Source organism: Zonotrichia leucophrys, chromosome 21 (genome assembly GCF_028769735.1).
Source record: "Zonotrichia leucophrys gambelii isolate GWCS_2022_RI chromosome 21, RI_Zleu_2.0, whole genome shotgun sequence".
NCBI classification, from domain to species: Eukaryota; Metazoa; Chordata; class Aves; order Passeriformes; family Passerellidae; genus Zonotrichia; species Zonotrichia leucophrys.
Window position 1 is genome coordinate 5,106,459 of NC_088190.1, and position 20,179 is coordinate 5,126,637.

The 20,179-nt window shown below is 41.4% G+C and overlaps 2 protein-coding genes across 3 annotated transcripts in view; one reads left to right on the plus strand and one right to left on the minus strand.

Annotated features, from left to right (window-relative positions):
• MTOR (mechanistic target of rapamycin kinase) overlaps positions 1-20,179 on the plus strand; it is a 73,547-nt gene that overhangs the window by 11,117 nt on the left and 42,251 nt on the right. The window contains exons 14-28 of the mRNA XM_064730460.1: positions 132-254; positions 572-661; positions 749-841; positions 1,327-1,461; positions 1,790-1,919; positions 2,121-2,371; positions 4,339-4,425; positions 5,017-5,184; positions 6,683-6,795; positions 7,241-7,403; positions 7,659-7,751; positions 8,391-8,537; positions 9,320-9,462; positions 10,047-10,209; positions 10,320-10,465. Of these exons, the coding sequence (XP_064586530.1) occupies positions 132-254; positions 572-661; positions 749-841; positions 1,327-1,461; positions 1,790-1,919; positions 2,121-2,371; positions 4,339-4,425; positions 5,017-5,184; positions 6,683-6,795; positions 7,241-7,403; positions 7,659-7,751; positions 8,391-8,537; positions 9,320-9,462; positions 10,047-10,209; positions 10,320-10,465 (2,045 nt within the window). The remainder of the gene's footprint in view (positions 1-131; positions 255-571; positions 662-748; positions 842-1,326; positions 1,462-1,789; positions 1,920-2,120; positions 2,372-4,338; positions 4,426-5,016; positions 5,185-6,682; positions 6,796-7,240; positions 7,404-7,658; positions 7,752-8,390; positions 8,538-9,319; positions 9,463-10,046; positions 10,210-10,319; positions 10,466-20,179) is intronic.
• On the minus strand, positions 11,259-19,976 carry ANGPTL7 (angiopoietin like 7). Of its 2 annotated transcripts, none has more exons than XM_064730573.1 (5): positions 19,349-19,976; positions 17,269-17,369; positions 16,737-16,931; positions 14,959-15,157; positions 11,259-12,785 (listed from the first exon to the last, which is right to left on the minus strand). In XM_064730573.1, the coding sequence occupies exons 1-5, from the start codon at positions 19,725-19,727 to the stop codon at positions 12,616-12,618; spliced, it is 1,044 nt and encodes a 347-aa protein (XP_064586643.1). In that variant the 5' UTR covers positions 19,728-19,976; the 3' UTR covers positions 11,259-12,615. The 2 variants fall into 2 exon arrangements, with proteins under 2 accessions (XP_064586643.1, XP_064586642.1); XM_064730572.1 differs by having other exon boundaries at positions 11,339-12,785; positions 17,269-17,372.

Sequence of the window (20,179 nt, forward strand, 5' to 3'; positions counted from 1 at the left end):
TTTTAGCTTAATTTATGGAGTGAAACATAGAACAGCCTTTACAAGTACTGAGTTGTGACAGAAAGAAATGCAAAGAATTTTTACCTGCCTTTATTTTTCTGGTTTGCTTGCTTGCATTGTCTCCTGTGCAGATTCTAACAGAGCTGGAGCACAGTGGTGTTGGCAGAATCAAAGAGCAGAGTGCCAGGATGTTGGGTCACCTGGTTTCCAACGCCCCACGCCTCATCCGTCCCTACATGGAGCCTATCCTGAAGGTAGAGTCTCTACATTTCCTGCTGATTTTGGAGTGAAGTGACAGCAAGTGGTTTCATGACCCTCAGGAGCTACAGTTCTTTTGCTTCATCATAGCAGGAAAGAAAACAAATGTACATCTACAAATGGTGTAGATGTTACTCACAGGAAAGCACAGTTTAGCCCAGTTTAATTCCAGATTTGCATAATGTTTATGACACTCAAGTTTCTTTTACTGTTGAAATTCTTACTATGATTGTGGGGTCAGGTGTAACAAAAGGAAAGATAATTTTGAGTACTCTTTAAACACATTCTGATTTCTCCCACTGTCATCCACCAGGCACTGATTGTGAAGCTGAAAGATCCTGATCCAGATCCCAATCCAGGTGTGATTAACAATGTCCTGGCTACCATAGGGGAACTGGCACAGGTAGGGATATACTGCTGGTACCTCTTTGCCATGCTTGTTAGGGTTTTGGGAATGCTAGATGAAGGATGAATTTTTGTCTTTCAATAGGTCAGTGGGCTGGAGATGAGGAAGTGGGTGGATGAGCTCTTCATTATAATTATGGATATGCTACAGGACTCATCCCTGCTGGCTAAAAGACAAGTAAGTGTTTACAACTGTGCTAAACTTGACCATAAATGTGACCATAGCTGTAACAAAATGTCCACACATCCCATCATAGCTGCTAAAATGAAATTTAAATCACTCAAGTCTCTGGTGGAGTTATAGTCATGGTACACAGATGAGGGTTTACAGTGCCTGTTGTGACATAGTTCAGAGGAAAAACAAGAAGGAAAAGAAAGCTGTTTTTATTGGAATGCTTGGACTCACTGAATTGAATGTTTATTTGAATTGTACCTCTGAGTGAGAGCAATTGTGACAGCCTGAGATACTGTTAATTATTACTTTCTTTACTATTGCTTATAGAAAAATGTTTTTTATAAGAGGCTTTCCAACCGTGGACTGTGATTTGCAATGGGATCCTTAAATGCTCAAAGAAACTTTAAAGAAGTTGAACGACTGATGTATTAGAAAGCATAATAAATTCCCTGCTCAAAACTAATCTTCTTTGGGCTTCATCTTTGCAGGTGGCTCTTTGGACACTGGGGCAGCTTGTGGCCAGCACTGGTTATGTTGTAGAACCATACAGGAAATATCCAACTTTGCTGGAGGTGCTTTTGAACTTCCTGAAGACTGAGCAGAACCAGGGCACCCGCAGAGAGGTATGAACATGAAACTATCACACAACCACTAAGCAAGGCTCTTTGAGAAGAAAGAGGTGCCAGATAAATGTGCTTGCATAGATTTGAGGCAGGGAGGGAGAGAATGTTGCTGTGACTGAGCAAAATGCAATAAGCAGAAATAAGAGAGTGCATGTGTTAATGCCATGGTTTCCAGAAGCTGGATGGAAAGCACTGTTTTTTCCAGGCAGTCACTTCCATTCCAGATCTTGCCTCTTAAATCATCAGGATCTTTTCAAATATGGGGGTTTGAGTGTTGTCTTTGGCCTTAGTGATGAAGTTCTGGTGGATTTTCTTTGTGTCTTTTCAGGCTATTCGTGTGTTGGGGCTGCTGGGTGCTTTGGACCCTTACAAACACAAAGTGAACATTGGCATGATCGATCAGTCACGAGATGCTTCAGCTGTTAGCCTCTCAGAGTCCAAATCCAGCCAGGATTCTTGTAAGCTAATCTCAGTTTCTTTCAGATAGACAGCTTTATCATTTACAAACAGATCTTGACTGTTTTGTTACCAGTTTGTCTCTTCTTCTTAAAGAATTGTTAGTGTACATGTTTTCAACTTACACCTAGGTGTTCCTGAAGAAAGAAAGTTATTCAAGATCTTTTAAGGCTTAGCTCATGACACTGCCTTCTTTCTCCTAGCTGACTACAGCACCAGTGAGATGTTGGTGAACATGGGCAACCTCCCTCTGGATGAGTTCTACCCAGCTGTCTCTATGGTGGCACTGATGAGAATTTTCCGAGACCAATCCTTGTCCCAACACCACACCATGGTAGTCCAGGCCATCACCTTTATTTTCAAATCTCTTGGACTGAAGTGTGTGCAGTTCCTGCCCCAGGTCATGCCAACATTCCTGAACGTGATCCGGGTGTGTGACGGTGCCATCCGAGAGGTGAGTGTGCCAGGGACCACTCCTCCTGCTCCACTCTGTGAAAATAAAAATCCATTTCCTTGGAGAGACTCTGGCTGGCTTTGGGCATTGCTGTGCTGTGTGTTGATGCCAAGCACACTGCAGAAATGAGGTTCAGCTTTGCTTTTTCCCTTCTGTGAGCAATTACTGGAATGCCCAGTGCAAACAATTTCTCTGCTTTTTGTTGAAACGGCTGCTTCTGAGCATAATCCTTGGAAGGGCCAGTGTTTGATTCTGTGTTTTCACCAAGCTGTTCTTGTTCAGAAAAACATCTGTGCAGCTTCCAGATCTTCCACTGATCTGTGTTAATACTCTGTGGCAAACAGTATTATTAAATAATAGGGGTAGATTCTTCAAATTTCTGGTACAGTCATTTACTTTGGCTCATCTCTGAGAAGGAAAAATCAATTTTATACAGCCTGCTAACATTTAAAGCAATATGGGTGGTGATTCCACAGCAGTGCTTTCTCTTCCTTCCCACTTAACTTACAGTTATAGAAGGAAAATGAGAATTGTGTGAAGATAATGGGCTTAAGGCTCACCTAACCAGAGATGGCTGCTGTTTGCCAAGGCTCTTCTTCAGGCAGCCAGAAGCTCTGGGGTGTGAAGAGCAGTTTGCACTTGTTATTGCCGCTGTGTTTCATAGGTGCTCCCTTGAAATCCCAGCTCTGCTATAGAAGTGCTGTTTTCTCCCAGCCTGAACTACTGCTCAGATTGTGAGGAAAACACCTCATGTCTGGGTTGTCTGAGGTCCTAGACCTGACTGATCTAACTTGCTTGAAAGCTATGCACTTGTGCACACTCTGTTTAAAAATTTTCAGGTAAAAGAAGATGGTGAAAGTGTACTGGGGAGAAGAGCTGAGGTGGGTAAGCGTGACATAAAGCCTAAAAGAGGAAGGTCCTTGTCCTGTATGTAAGCATCCTCTCACTACACCAAAAATTAGGCACAGTACAGGAGCTCAAAACTCATCTTTGAACATTATAAATGTATGTGTCCTGTTCTCACCAAAGAAGCTGAGATTATTTCTTATTTAGTTCTCACAAAAGTGTTATCTCTTTTTATGAGCTCCATGTTATATTTTGTGACTATAGTCTTCAAAAACTGCATGAAGAAGTGAAATTTAGTAGACAATAACTTACATTTTCATGGTTTTTGTAGAGACAAAATAGACTACATCAATTTTACATGGACAGTTTAACCCACATGATTTCATACCAATTTAAAGAGTAAATTCATTGTCACAATTGGATGTTTAAAATTGTATTGTGATGAAAGGAATTGCAAAACTGTCATAGAGTATCCAAATAAAATTGTCTAAGTCAAAATTCTTCTTGGTGGGGAAGAATTAATGGTGTAATCAACCATCCTTTAAAAAAATGCAGTTTTTCTGGCAAGGACCTAACTGTGTTCCCCAGTAACTTTTCACCAATATATCTTGTAGGGGATGGGAAAAATTACAGAAGGAGTATCTTAAAATGTGTGTCACTTTGGTTTTCAGGCAGGGGGAGAAGACCAGGGGCTAAAGTTTTGGAAGCACCCTTCAAACATAAATTACAACACTCTGTGATTGAGGTGTCTGTGCTTGCAAGTCTGTTCTGACACTGTAGATTTGCTGGGACTTTATAAACCCCTGTTTGTCTGCTTGACTGTCTGAGGGCTTTGAGCTTGCTTTTTATGCAAGCTGGGGGGAAACCCAAAATCACTTTTCTTCCCACTGCCCTCTTAAAAACCAACAACATTAAAAATTAACCCAAAACCCATAAAAACCCACAAAACCCAAACTGCTGACCTTGAGCTGCCAAGAATTTAGCCCCAGATTTTGAGCAGATGGGAGCTGTGCATGCTATTTATTTGATAAATAAGCTTGTAATTGCCTGTGAAACCCTTTACCCAGTAGCTTTGATATTTGGATAAGCTACACTGACAATTACACATTTCTTCCTTCCAGTTCCTGTTCCAGCAGCTGGGAATGTTGGTGTCCTTTGTGAGAAGTCACATTCGGCCCTACATGGATGAAATTGTCACCCTGATGAGAGTGAGTGCAATCTTTATGCCAGTGCTTTACTGTCACAGAAAGGTGCTCAGTCTTTTTCAAACAACTTATCAAAAGTATCAGCTACTTCAGAAGTTCATATGAAGGGCAGAGTTGCATATATTTGAAGTAATAATTGTATTTTGAAATACCATTTATTTGAAGTTACAATATACATTATTGGTGGTAACTGAAATAAGTGTAGCTTCAAGTTCTGATAGTGACTGAGTTCTTTTCAGCACTTGGATTTTGTGCATTTACTACTTTCAGAAACAGTTTTAGCAGGAGATACCTGGAGTTCATAAATAGATGTAATTTCACATAATTTTCATTAGATGTTTGAAACTTGTGGAAGGATTAGGGAAAAAATCAGTTTTCCAGAGGTTATTTTCAACCACTATAAATGTACTGGAAGTGCAGCATGTTTTAATAACAGAAAGTATAGTCCTTCCTTGCAATCTTGAATTTATCTACAGACTGTCTCCTACAGCTTGCTTTTCCTGTAATTGGAATTCAGGAAATTGGAATTCTTCAGCTCAGCTGAAGAACTGCTGAAATTATTTTTTTTCCCCTTTTTTTTCCTTTCTTCTGTAGGACTTCTGGGTTATGAACAACTCCATACAGAGCACAATTATCCTACTTATTGAGCAGATTGTGGTAGCTCTAGGAGGTGAATTCAAGCTTTACCTGCCTCAGCTCATCCCTCACATGTTACGGGTCTTCATGCATGACAACAGTCAGGGTCGCATTGTGTCTGTGAAGGTGAGTGGGGCTGCAGGGGCTGCTGAGCTCTGGCACTGCCCAGGCTGGTGTTCCCAGCCTGTGATGGTGCTCACAGGGGTCTGAGGATGAGGGAAGAAAAGGATCTGACTCCATGTTTCAGAAGGCTTGATTTATTATTTTATGATATATATTATATTAAAACTATACTAAAAGAATAGAAGAATGGATTTCATCAGAAGGCTGGCTAAGGATAGAATAAGAAGGAATGATAACAAAGGTTTGTGGCTCGGACAGAGAGTCTGAGCCAGCTGACTGTCACTGGCCATTAATTAAAAACAACCACATGAGACCAATCACAGATGCACCTGTTGCATTCCACAGCAGCAGATAATCAATGTTTACATTTTGTTCCTGAGGCCTTTCAGCTTCTCAGGAGGAAAAACCCTAAGGAAAGGATTTTTCATAAAAGATGTCTGTGACACCAGCCTGCCATGCTCAGCTATTATATTATGTATTATATATAATATGTTATATATTATATGTTTTATATTATATATTATATATTATATATTATATATTATATATTATATATTATATATTATATATTATATATTATATATTATATTACATCTAAACTGAATTTGCTAAGCACTTAACTCTGCACACAACTCTACAGAATTTTGTGACTATCAGCCAACAGTCCCAACACACACACACACACACTTGGCTCTGATTGACCAAGGAAACAAAACACCATCACTTCACTATCACTATCACAATCTCCATATTGCATTCTACTTTGGTACAGCACAAGCACAGCGAATGATAAGAATGGTTTTTCCTTTCTCTGAGGTTCAGAGAACGTGAAACCCAGAAATATTCTTGGGAAGAATTGTGCTTTGCTTTTATCTGTGAGGAGAAATGTGTTGACAGATACTGACTTGTTTAAAATTGATCTTATCCACTGGGTCCTTTTGGTGGAAGGATTTGATTCTCCCCCTCTGTTCTACTCTTGTGAGACCCTGCTTGGAGCATTATGTAGAGCTGTGGTGTCCTCAACATAGGAAGGACATGAAACTGTTGGAGCAGGTCCAGAGGAAGCCACAAAGTTGGTAAGAGGAGTGGAGCATCTCCACGATGAAGACAGGCTGGAAAAGCTGGGGCTCTTCAGCCTGGAGAGGAAGAGGTTGTATGGAGATATGAAAGGAGCTATAGGGCAGCCAGAGAGAGACACTTTGTCAGGAACTGTAGTGACAGGAAAAGGAGTAACAGGTACAAACTGAAAGAGGGGAAATTTAGGTTGGACATTAAGAAGACATTCTTTACTGCATGGGTGGTGAGACACTGGAACAGGCTGTGGATGGAAGTTGTGGATGCCCCAAAATTGACAAGGTTCAGAGTCAGGTTGAATATGGCCTTGAGCACCCCGATCTAGTAGAAGATGTCCCTGCCCATGGCAGGAGAGTTGTGACTAGATGATCTTCAAGATCCATTCAAACCCTTTGACATTCTAGTCTTCTGTGATTTTTCTCTCCAGCTCCTTAATGCAATCCAGCTCTTTGGAGCTAACCTGGATGATTACCTTCATTTATTGCTACCTCCCATTGTAAAGCTGTTTGATGCCCCAGATGTCCCTGTGGTGGCTCGCAAGTAAGTGCTGGTGGTTTGCAGTCCCTCTCTTTGTAGTTTTACCTGTGATATCCAAGCTCTGCAGTAGCTGAACATTTACAATTAAATACTTCTTAGTCCCTTCCTCAGCTTTTCTGTGTTAAACCTGTGGAAGGTTGTTTGGACATTACAGCAGTGTTACTAATTTTTTGGGTTTCTTGGTGGGTTTTGGTTGTTTTTGTTTGGTTGGTTTGGGTTTCTTTGTTGTTGTTGTTTCTTTGAGGTTTTTAAAATTTTCTGATTCTCACCTGCCAGTATTTTAGTCACTTGCAAACTGTCCTGCAAGTACGAGCTGCTTTAACAGAGTTCTGTGGCCTGTTTTTCCTATTGTTATTAATCCTAGGAGGACTGAGCACTTTAATAATTTTTCTTATTTTTTCCTTGACACTCTGAGATAAGTTCTTCCCTGTTTTTTCTCTGACTTAAGAGCTGCTCTGGAAACAGTGGATCGCTTGACAGAGTCCCTGGATTTCACGGATTACGCGTCGCGGATTATTCACCCCATCGTACGAACACTGGATCAGAGCCCTGAGCTGAGAACAACTGCCATGGACACCCTCTCCTCTCTGGTGTTCCAGCTGGGAAAGAAGGTAATATTATTCTTTGCCTTGAAAGCTCACAGGAGGTGTGACTGTCCCAGAGATCAAGGCTTTAAATTTGAAATTTTGTAATGTATTCACACATTTCTAAGAGAACTGATTTTTCTTCTCTTAGTTGTTCCTGGAATTGAGAGCTACTGAAATCAAACTGTCAGAATTGGTTTCTCATCAATGAAACAATGAGATGGAATTTTACTGCTCTTGGTGCCACTGAGTAACAAGTTTGTGATGCATTCCCTTTTACAGTACCAGATTTTTATCCCAATGGTGAACAAAGTCCTGGTGAGACACAGAATTAACCATCAACGCTATGATGTGCTCATCTGCAGAATTGTGAAGGTAAGCTGACAAGTGTACAATTGTTTGCACTTTTGGGATATTGTCATGTTGAAACAGATGTAGCTGGAACCTTCACCTGGATTTACTCATAAAATGAAGAGTGGTTGTTGCTCTGTTTCAGTTTGAAGTGCAGCTTTTTAATGCAACTTTGAGGTTACAATGGGAAATTTTTTGTCTACTGATATTAAATATTTCCTGTGGAAAAATCATGGCAAGTTCTAGGGAAGAACTTAGACTTGTAGCCAGTGGCATTACTATTCTTTTCTTAAATGTGGATTTATCCTATTTTTCCCATAGTTTCAGGATTTGAGGAGACCTTATCTCAGTATTTTCTGTGGAATGTCTTACATTTTAAAAATTTAGTAACTGGTTTACAATTTACAACTGGTTTACAAGTCAAATAGGCAATAGTGCTTGTTTCAATGTACATTATTTTGGCTTTTTATACTAGGAGCTGAGAGTTCTTGACAGTTACCTTGAGTAGCAAAAGGATATTGTTTAGAGTTCTCTGGCTTATAAGGTGTAATCCTTATAACAAAACATGGTTATTTGCTGCAAGTGCTCTTTTTTTTTTTTGGCTCGTCAAGAATTGCTTCTGTATGTGTGAGTGTGATCTTCACTGTAAACCAATTCTTGTAGGGTTACACTCTTGCTGATGAAGAGGAGGATCCCCTGATTTATCAGCATCGAATGTTGAGAAGCAACCAGGGAGAAACTTCAGCCACTGGTCCTGTGGAAACAGGTCCCATGAAGAAATTACATGTGAGCACCATCAACCTGCAGAAGGTAAGACCAGAGCCTTCACAGTGTGAATTTGCTGCTGAAGAGAGCTGATGTGTCACACTGAAAGAGTTTTGTCTGATGCATCTGAACTTTATTTATTTAAATTGCTTTTATGTTGCTTTTCTCTTCTGTACAAAACTGAAGTCAAAGTAGTGTCTGAGACTCTTTAGAATTAGAAGGTGCAGAGCAACTTTTAAGATAGGCTGTGAAGTAACCTTCACACTTGCTTAAGTATGAACAAGACTTTGTAGGTCACAATGAATAATCTCTTGCCAATAGAGACATCTTTTTCAAAGCCTCTGCTATTTTTTTGTAGTTTTGCTTTTGCTCTTCTTACATCCTAGTTTTATATTTTCTTGAAGGCAGAACTTAATAGCTAAGCACTGGCTAGTTTGAACAGTACATGCATGCAGCACACAGTTCAGTACTGGGATGGATTGGTTTGAAAATGCTGGACTTAAAAATGTAATTCTAAATGCATTAAGTATTTTTAAGCTGATGTTTCAACAGTGTCTTCAGCTCAATGTGTATTTTTGCAGAGAAAGGATTGTTCATGTTAAATACTTGCCATGTCATGGCAGGAATACATTTAGGGAAGATTTCTTAGTCATGAGACTTAAGTACTGCAGATTATCTGGTAAAGGTAATGGATTTCAGGAAATTGAAAAGGAATTCTCAGCATGTGCTTTGGAGCTGTGAGGAAGTAATGTTGCCTGCTGATGGATTTCTTGTGCTCTTGGATAATTAATGCTTTGTTTGGTGAATTATCTTCCTTTGTACTGCAGGCCTGGGGAGCAGCCAGAAGAGTTTCCAAGGATGACTGGTTGGAATGGTTGAGGAGGCTGAGTCTGGAGCTGCTGAAAGATTCTTCCTCACCATCCCTGCGCTCGTGTTGGGCCCTGGCTCAGGCCTATAATCCCATGGCTCGGTACAGAATTTCTGGGTTTTTGTCATTTGAAATGGCAGATGGAAGCCAGATATTATAAGGAAAAAAGAAAGTTATTTAGAAGCTCTTAGGTTTCATAAATAGAGACAGTTCCTGCTTTGGCATAAATCAAAGAGCCAACAGCTTGATTTCATTTTCACCCTTCCTAGTTGGCTGCTCCATGATGTGCACAAAATCTTTCATTGAAATTCTGCATGTTAGTCCAGAAAGAAGGTAATGCACATAAGTGAAGCTGGAAAAACAGCAGAATATGAAATATTTGTATTGAGTATTTACTGTGGGGAATAAAAATGCATCTGAGTGGAATAAACTGCAGTGGTTAATTACAACCAGCATGTTAGGAGAAGCTTTGATAGCATATGATAGCACAATATTTCTATTATTGTAGTATACCAGCCTATTCTATATTTTTAAATGAAGTTAGCTTTATCAAAACTAATCACTGCTTATTGCAGGCAGGCATGTAAGTGTATTTTTTAGCTCTCTCTGGGTAAGAAGGTGAGCCCACTGTCAAACAGACTTTTTCTCATGAATCCCACCTCACACTGTTTTGTGTTCCTCCCCAGAGACCTCTTCAATGCTGCCTTTGTTTCTTGCTGGTCTGAACTGAACGAGGACCAGCAGGATGAGCTGATCCGAAGCATTGAGCTGGCCTTGACTTCTCAGGACATTGCAGAAGTCACTCAGACCCTACTGAACTTGGCAGAATTCATGGAGCACAGTGACAAGGTAGAGATGCTGTTGGGCAGCCCCTTCCATTGCTGTTTTGGTGGTTATTCTGTGTGGAATTCATGGCTGTGTGATGCTCATCCTGTTTCTGGTGTGTGTGTCCTTCCCAGGGCCCCCTGCCTCTGAGAGATGACAATGGCATTGTCCTTCTGGGGGAAAGAGCTGCCAAATGTCGAGCTTATGCCAAAGCCCTTCACTACAAAGAGCTGGAATTTCAAAAGGGTCCCACCCCAGCCATTCTGGAGTCTCTTATCAGGTAGGACCACAACTGGTGAGATTTCTGCTCTTGCAGTAGCTACAATTCAAGATACCACCAGGATTAATCTAGGCAGTTCTTAGGATTTCACTCTGCCACAAGATGTTGTTAAACTACTTGAAAATGTGCAATTTTAGCTGCTGAGTTCTGTCCTTCTACTCTGTGGTTAAAACTATGAGAGAAGCCCAGGGAAGTTTTGCAGGAAAAAGTTCTGATTCCCCTCTCTCACCCTTCCATTCACTATGGAATGTCATGAAATGGCTGCAGGTTAAATGAAACAGATTTCTATACCTGCATATAAATAAGTCAGAAAAGTTGAAGTTCTTAATTAAAATTCCTCATCACATTCTGCTGATTTAGCTTAGATAGGGCTCATTGCTCTCATGTCAGATAGAAGATATTATAAATGATGTGTTGTTTCTGAGCTTGGTCAGTGACACAGATGTTAGCCTGAAATAACCTGCACAGGATTTGATGCTGAATTACATGTTTTAAAATGTGAATCTCTATTCTGTATCACAGAAATGTTAGCTCAGCTATTTGAGTTGAACAAATTGATTTTGGTTGAGCAAAAACTTAACTTTGACTTTATGCAGTGAATTTTTCAACTCTCCTACTTCCTTGGAATTGCGCTTTCCAATTTTTTCCTCCTCTATTATTTTTTCACCCTTCATTCTGCCTCATGTTATTGAGAAAAATACAGAATTCAGTGTATTTTTTTCTTGGTCTCAGTTGCTTATGCAGTTGTTTTTTTGTGTATCAAAAAGCAAGTTAAGGATCAAAGAATTGACATAAAGCACACTTAAAAATGAAACAATTTATTGGAAATGAAAAAAGTTTTAGAAACCTTTAAAAATCCATTCTAGACCACAGTTAAAATAGTTCCAATTATAGTTCCACACAGTTGAAAATTGCATTATGAATATTCAAACATATGTAAATTCCCAAGACATCTTTCTCTTCCATTTCACACAGGACTGAACAACCTAATCTAGATTCAAACTCTCTTCAAGGTGAATAAAAATAGATATCTTAATTATAATGGTAATTTTCCAACACACTCAAACAATGGTAGGGCTATAGGAGGAGTCTCATTCTTTTTTAACTGTTATCTTTAACACTCTGTTATCTGAGGGAGAAGTTTACTATTTTTGACAGATTATCTCTAGGTAACTTCCACCTGGGAAGTTGGAACAGATTTTGATACTCCTCAATCTGCTGTATTAGCAAACATTCCCTTACAGTGAAATAACTGTTGGCACTTGGGGATTCTCTGGTGTGTACTGGTGTTCTGCTCATGGGTACAGTGGTTTTTAGTGTTGGAGTTGAGTTTTTTGGCTTGCTAAGCTGCTGCTCACTCTCAGCCTTACTGATATACAGCAAGTTTGTATTCTAACCTGAACACAGGTTGGGAACAGCCCAGGAAGTTGTTTTTCTAGTTTATCAGCATTTAGGTGATCTGTGTGGATAGAAATAAACATTGGAGGGCCCATGGGACAAATCCTCCTCCAGTGTTACTGTTTTTCAGGGCAGCCTTCAGTGGGGATTATTTGAGGCAGCAGCAGGAGGTGGCAGTAAAAGGTCAGGAGAGAATCTGGACAATGCAAATTAACCCAACATTTTTGAGCTTTGTTTGTTCTTCTGTAGGAAAGTAAGCCACTTATTAAAGAAAAGTGCATCAGGGGCACTTCTGATTGATTCCTCTGGCTTGAAATGAGTCTATAACTTTTGTGGTTTGAGTACTTCTTGAAGGAAGTTGCTTAGCAGTGCTTGCTCCAGACACTGAAGGAAAGGAAGCCAAGAGGCTTTTGCTTTTCAGTCCCTGCCTATCTGGTTAATAGTACTAAGGCAACCCAGCAATCACACTGCTAGTGAAAACACACCCATGGCTTTTCTGAAGGTGCTAGAAGTGCATTCAGTTCTAAGCTACTCTAACACAATATTTTTCCCTTTGGAAAGAGCCTGAAGAGGAGGAAACAAGCCTGAGTCCTGATAGTACTGGTGGCTGTGACTGATGTCACAGTGTTTGTGTACATCACCAGTACGTAGCTGTTGCACGTATTGGATGAAATAAAACATCATTTGGCTGTTTGTTGCCCACCTTTTGCATGGTGAAGTCATGGAGCTGTACAATCAAACACTGATTTCTTCTATGGTTTGAAATCCTCTGGCCTGATCTTCATCTCCACTCTCTTGAGGGAGTAGGTGGAGCCGTGCCACCCGTACCAGGTGATGCCATCCATGTTCTTGGTGTGCTCTCCTCTGCGGTAGTAAACCCCATTCAGGTTGGAATCTGTGCAGCAGTTGTACCAATATCCACCTTGTCAGGAAATATAAGAGATTCCTCACATTAATTTATAGTAATTATATTCATATTGTTATTTACATTAATGATTATTACTTGTTCCGGAGGACAGTGAGCAGAGGGCTGTAATAGTTGAGGTTGCAGATAAGTTTAAAACTTCACATAGATATTTAGGAACTTAAAGGCATTACAGCTCTATAGTCAAATTAGTCCACTAGCTTTTAATTTATTTGCTCACTCCTCTTAGAATATTTCCTTGATGTGTTTCTGACTCAGTGAATTAGCATAGGAAATGAATCTGGGTAATTTGCTCTAGAGCATCTTAAGGTGTTCAAAAATTTCCTGAACTCTCTGAGTATTTACTGAGACAAACAGTTTTATTTGCATATTGTGTGGGACACAACGGGGAAATTAAGGAGCAAGATGTAATGAAGATAATTATCTTTGACAGAACTCAAAGATACTAAATTAAATTAAGAGAACAACCTCTGAAATTAGAGGCTTGTATTAGGGTTGTAATAAAGATCACAATAATAGGGTTGTAATAAAGATCACAATAATAGGGTTGTAATAAAGATCACAAGTCAAGTGAATATGGAGGTGAACACAGGAGAAGAATTACAGGTGCCTAAGATGGAGTGTGCCTGAGCTTGTGTGGCCCTTGGTGCTGAACCAGATAGTGGCACTGTGGTGTTTCACTCCACAGACACTTTTGGCTGTGGGGTGTGTGGTGTTTCACCCTGAGACACTTTTGGCTGTGGGGTGTGTGGTGTTTCACCCTGAGACACTTTTGGCTGTGGGGTGTGTGGTGTTTCACCCCACAGACACTTTGGGCTGGCTGGTGTGTGGTGTTTCACCCCACAGACACTTTTGGCTGTGGGGTGTGTGGTGTTTCACCCCACAGACACTTTTGGCTGTGGGTGTGTGGTGTTTCACCCCACAGACACTTTTGGCTGTGGGGTGTGTGGTGTTTCACCCCACAGACACTTTTGGCTGTGGGGTGTGTGGTGTTTCACCCCACAGACACTTTTGGCTGTGGGGTGTGTGGTGTTTCAACCAGCCAAAAGTGTCTGTGGGTGAGTGTGTGGTGTTTCACCCCAAAAACACTTTTGGCTGGCTGGCTGTGTGGTGTTTCGCCCTGAGACACTTTTGGCTGTGGGGTGTGTGGTGTTTCACCCCACAGACACTTTTGGCTGGTTGGGTGTGTGGTGTTTCACCCCAGAGACACTTTTGGCTGGTTGGGTGTGTGGTGTTTCACCCCAGAGACACTTTTGGCTGTGGGGTGTGTGGTGTTTCACTCCACAGACACTTTTGGCTGGCTGGGTGTGTGGTGTTTCACCCCAGAGACACTTTTGGCTGTGGGGTGTGTGGTGTTTCACCCCACAGACACTTTTGGCTGTGGGGTGTGTGGTGTTTCACCCCACAGACACTTTTGGCTGTGGGGTGTGTGGTGTTTCACCCCAGAGACACTTTTGGCTGTGGGGTGTGTGGTGTTTCACCCCACAGACACTTTTGGCTGTGGGGTGTGTGGTGTTTCACTCCACAGACACTTTTGGCTGTGGGGTGTGTGGTGTTTCACCCCACAGACACTTTTGGCTGTGGGGTGTGTGGTGTTTCACCCTCAGACACTTTTGGCTGGCTGGTGTGTGGTGTTTCACCCTGAGACACTTTTGGCTGTGGGGTGTGTGGTGTTTCACCCCACAGACACTTTTGGCTGTGGGTGTGTGGTGTTTCACCCCACAGACACTTTTGGCTGGTTGGGTGTGTGGTGTTTCACCCCACAGACACTTTTGGCTGTGGGGTGTGTGGTGTTTCACCCCAGAGACACTTTTGGCTGGTTGAGTGTGTGGTGTTTCACCCCACAGACACTTTTGGCTGGTTGAGTGTGTGGTGTTTCACCCCACAGACACTTTTGGCTGTGGGGTGTGTGGTGTTTCACCCTGAGACACTTTTGCCTGGCTGTGTGGTGCAGCTGAGTGCCTGGAGGCAAATCCAGGCCTGCAGGAGCTCTGGTGGTGCTGGGATGGAGCTTCCCCCCGTAACAGGGGCTGCTCCTCAGGTTTCCCTCTGGTGGAGAAGCTTTAAGGTGATGGTGAAGGACAGGAGTCGGTTCTGATGGAGGGTTTTAATCCAGAGCAACACCTAATCACTTCTGTGTGTCCCACCAGTGACATTTTTTGTGCTTTACCTTTCCGGAACTGGGCACAGTCATCCACACACTTGTCGTTGTCCTTGTCCTTCGTGCTGAAGGCGGTGTTGTTGTGGTAGCGCAGGGAGTCCCGCCCGGTGTTGCCGCTGTAGTTGCCCACAAAGAGCCTGTAGCTGTTGATTTCATTGCTCAGGGTGAAGTGCCCATACTGGGCATAGCGTGTGTTTCCTTCCCAGTCCTGCCCACAGGAGGGGAGAAGAAATCAGTGCTGTTAGAGCAGCTGTGAAAAAGACCCAACATCCGTGGTTATATACATATATTTTTACTGTCTGAGACTGCAGAAACTGCTCTGTTAAGGCAAAGGAACTCTCCAGAGCAAAGCATGAAACTTGCAAATTTTATCTGCCTGGTACTGTACAATCTGTAGGAAAGAGATTGTGTAGTTCCAGAGTAGTTCCCTACAGTGGTAGCTGTTGATTTCATTGCTCAGGGTGAAGTGCCCGTACTGGGCATAGCGTGTGTTTCCCTCCCAGTCCTGCCCACAACAGGGGAGAAGAAATCAGTGCTGTTAGACCCAACAAAGACCCAACATCCATTATTATATACATGTCTCAGACTGCAGAAACAGCTCTGTTAAGGCAAAAGAACTTTCCAGAACAAAGCATGAAACTTCCAAATTTTATCTGCCTGGTACTGTACAATGTGTAGGAAACAGATTGTGTAGTTGCCCAGAAAGAGCCTGTAGCTGTTTAATTCACTGCTCAGGATGAACTGCTGGTATTGTAGTGTGTGTTACCTTCCCAGTCCTGCCCACAACAGGGAGAAGAAATCAGTGCTGTAAGAGCAGTTATGAAAAAGACCCAACATCCATGATTATATACATGTATTTTTACTGTCTGAGACTGCAGAAACTGCTCTGTTAAGGCAAAGGAACTTTCTAGAGCAAGGCATGAAACACTTGATAAAACTTGAAAACAAGATAAAATTTCCAAGATTTCCAAGTTTTATCTGCACTGGTGCTGTACAATGTGTAGGAAACCTGATGTGTAGCTCTTGCATTCAATATCCTTGTGTCAGCATGCTGCCTCAAGTAATTTTTTCCTCTCTGATACAGTGACTTTTAGATATTAAGTGTCACTATCATATTTTCTGAAAAAATCCCTTCACCAGGATTTCTTCTCCTGGGAAGATGAGAAGCCTCAGAAAAAAACCAATATTATCTCATTTGCTTCTCCCTGTTTTGCTGCTTTGGAATGTGGCTGGAGATTGTTTACCAGCAGGTGCATGTTTGATTGGTTTCATGTGAATTGCTTTTACTTAATGACCAATCACCATCAGCTGTGTTGGACTTTGAGTCAGTCAGGAGTTTTTCATGATCATTCTTGTTAAGCCTTCTGTTTGTATCTTTATTTTTTAGTATAGTTTTAGTATAGCTCATTTGATTTATATTATATTATATTATATTATATTATAATCAGCCTTCTGAGAACATGGAGTCAGATTTCTCATCTCTCACCTCCTCGTCCTGGGGACCTCACAAACTCAACAGTTAAGCCTTTCATTTTATACAGATCCCATCCCTCAAAGGTATTGTACTATGAACTAGTATATAAAGTATATAAAATGAAGCTATAAACCAGTCTAAGTCAAATCCAAGCCTTGAGCAGACTGAGGAAATTGAGGGTAACACAATGCAAACTCTTGCCTGTAATTAAAGCATGCAAATTCTTTGGGCATCCTAAAAAGACAGGAGATGGTATCTGGTGCTGGGGAATAAAAAAGCCTTTTGCTGCTGAAATTAAGAGTTCATTCATTACCTCCAGCTCTACTCGCAGGACAGTGGGGCGTCTTGAAAGTCTGTAGATATTTTCATTTCCCAGCCAAAAATCTCCCCTAATATTGCCAAATCCTTCCTTGTATTGTTTCCAGTCCCTGTTGAACGATGTCAAACCAACTTTGCGCCTTTGGATGACAGTCCAGCCTCCTCCATCTGTCTCCATGTCACAGAACACCTGGAACAGGAAAAAAAGGCAGTGGGCACTTGTCAGTATCCTTAGGAAGGTTCAGCTCTCTTAGCACAAGGCATTGTTACAGATTTCACAACCTGAAGAAACTTCTATGGCAAAAAAATTATTAGATAAACCCTTTTTCTATTTTCTCTCTTAAATATAAATACACTCCTCCCATCATTTTAAGTTTGCTTACATAAAGATGCTGATGGCAAGTGCAGGGTACCAAAATTTAGTGTGTGCTTTTTTCATCTCTGAAATGAAATTATTGAAGTCAATAATTTCTTGATTATATTTTAAAAGACGTGTAATGTACGTTGTGTACTGAATATTGCCTTACCTCCAGATCTGGAATTCCCAAAAATTCATCAGGAGGTAACTTGTAAACACCAGAAATTCTGTAGTTCCTCTGGTAAAGTGATGAGCAGTCATAAACAGCATCTACTTGAATCAGAACCAGAAAATGAGAATATGAGCAGCAGGAATTCCTCTTCTGTGAAGGTGCTTTCTGCAAATTTTAGTTTGTAGTACAAGGAGTAATGAAGAAGGCTTTCCAAAGTTTAATGTTTTCCTGGAATGGCTTCGTTATTGGCAAAGGTGTTGAAATACTGGGATTTTATGATTTTTATTAATTTATTTACTTTAATTTTTTTTTAACCTCTGCTGTGCAAAAAGACATCTCTGCTTTCTTATTGCCACTGTGTGTCTGTGCTGGAAAGTATATTTGCTAACTCCTTAGTCAGTGATAAAGATTGATCCAATAAATGGCCAAGCCTGCTGTGAGGAGCCTGTTTTGAGTTGTGAGCAGGTTGGCCAGGTTTGAGGATGAGGAATATTTGTTTGTTCAGCCCTTTCTGCACTGGCATCTGTGACAGAGAAAGTGATTTTTAACTGCACTCAGGCTGTGAAAGCCTTTTCCTCCTGGTGCAGGAGATGGTAAAATGCAGAGCTATTCTGAGGGGGATAAATGAGCTGAAGCAAGGCTTTATAATGTCTGACAGCTTTCAGAAATGTCTCTTACCTGGTGAGGTGAGAAACATCTGTCTTAAATTCCTTCTGGGCCACTTTCTGCTGTGTTTAACTGGTTTTTCTTCAGCTTTCAAGAGCCTTGTTATGGTGTAACTCTTTTTAAAGGCCTACTGTAAATAAATGTTAGTTCTGACACATCAGAACTAACCAGGTGGAGCTATTTTATAGGAAGAATTAAGTAAATAGATTTAGAAGTTCTTCCTTAATGTTAAAAAAAAATCCAAATGAAGTCTGTTGGTAAACCCAGTTGAGACTGGGACAATTTAAGCTCTTTGCAGTGAATTTCATTTGAAGAGAAAAGTCAGCAAAGAGGATGCTTTCAAAAATGTCTCTTACCTGGTGAGATGAGAAATATCTGTCTTAAATACTTTCTGGGCCAGTTTCTGCTGTGTTTAACTGTTTTTTCTTCAGCTTTATAGAGCCTTGTTATGGCATAACTTTTTTTAAAGGCCTAAATAATAATGTGTCAAAACTAACCAGGTGGTTAGAGGAAGAATTTCCTTCCTTTTAGAGGAAGAATTAAGTAAATAGATTTAGAAGTTCTTCCTTAATGCTAAAAAAATGAAGTCTGTTGGCAAACCCAGTTGAGACTGAGACAATTTAAGCTCTTAGCAGTGAATTTCATTTGAAGAGAAAAGTCAGCAAAGAGGATGCTTTTTTCTAGAAGTGCCTTTACAGGTAGCTGACCTAAAAATGCACCTGCATTCCACATTTGGTACAGGCCTGTGCAATCTCTGTGTGCAGTGACATTTTCCCTCAGGGAAGGGAATTTTGAAGAATTTAACTGTGGTCTGGCTAGGTATAAATCACAGTTTGTATTCTATATCACTGTTTGTATTCAATCTACAGCCTTGTAGATTAAATTTTTAAGAATTCAGCCTTGAATTTTTAAGAATTATCATTCAAAAATAATGGATAATTCTTTTTTTTTTTACTCTGGTTCAGAGATAGTCATAAAGATAATAAAGATACAAATATTTGGTAATTCCTGGAGAGCATTTCTAATTGTTTTAACAATTTCTAGTCCCCTGTCAGTGCTGTGAGCTCAGAGGTTTTCACTGCCAGAGCCATTCCCTTCCCAAGCCAGCTCCCCCTTTTTTAGGATTGCTAGTGTAGTGCTCAGAAAATGAAACATATAACAGAAAATGAATATAGACTGAATTCCTCACTGTAGAAATGCAATATCTGTTCAGTTTCTGCACTGCTTATACACAGACATAGATATAAAAATACAGATGAAGAAATTCAAGCTGCTTTGCTCAGAGTCACTGCCTGAGCAGCATTTTTCAGCGTGCACGCTTGCTACCTTAGCAGGACATGCCAGCCCTAGGAAGCAGGCATTAAGTGTGCAGTGAGAGGTGTCTGTGGGAGCTTGGTGGCTCCCTCCTTACCAGCTGATGTTTGTGTGACCATCTGAGCTGCCTGCAGCTGCATGATGTCAATCTGGTTGTTCATTTGGGAGTATTTGCTCTCGGCGTCGACCAGGCGCGACTCCATCTGCTTGGTGCTGCCTTCCAGCTCCATCACCTGCATCACCACGTTCACCCAGTCCCCTTCCTGCTTCTTGCTCAGCTCCTGCAGCATCCTGCTCAGGTTGGCTACCTGCAGCTTGAGCTCCTTGATCTCCTCGCAGCAGCCTGGCATCTTCAGCTGCGCGTTCCCATTGCTCATCCTCCTCTTGGGAGGTTTGTGCAGCAGGGCTGGGTGAATCACCACAGACACAGTGACAATGCAGAGCCATGCCAGCTGAGCCCTGGGTCTTGCTGGCATTTTTGCTTACAGCGACAGAAACCTTCCAGCTGACTGCAGGAGGCTGAATGCAGCTGGGGTAGGTGTAAAATTTCCTGCAGCAGCCTGGTACCTTCCTTGCTTCCAATGAAGTGAGGCTCTGAAGGTGGAGCCTGAGGAAGTGGCTCCTTTTTTTTTCAGACACCTCCTGTCAGAGTCTATGCACTTTGGAAGTCTGTCTCTAAGCATCTTATATACTATTTTTCTGTTTACCTCCACCCCCCTGAAACCATGAAGAGCTTGCTGGCCCCTCCCAGTTCATCTGGTCATATCAGGTATTTACAGGGTGAAATTGGAACAGGTTTCAGCCAGGAAAGGTTGGGGAGAGCAGGAGAGACTTCCCTCAGTTCTGTCTTGAAGGGGTGTAGGAGAGGGCTTGGAAATGAGAAGAATTTCCAGCAATTGTTGCCTGTTGGATTGGAGCCCTCTTGGTG

What these genes read in the sequence shown, in the direction of transcription:
- ANGPTL7 (XM_064730572.1), bottom strand. Translation starts at nt 19,727, where the DNA reads ATGCCAGCAAGACCCAGGGCTCAGCTGGCATGGCTCTGCATTGTCACT. An exon ending in TCCTGCGAGTAGAGCTGGAG is followed by an intron (nt 15,158 to 16,736) that starts GTAATGAATGAA and finishes TCCTGTGGGCAG; the next exon opens with GACTGGGAAGGAAACACACG. An exon ending in CTGTGCCCAGTTCCGGAAAG is followed by an intron (nt 12,786 to 14,958) that starts GTAAAGCACAAA and finishes TTTCCTGACAAG; the next exon opens with GTGGATATTGGTACAACTGC.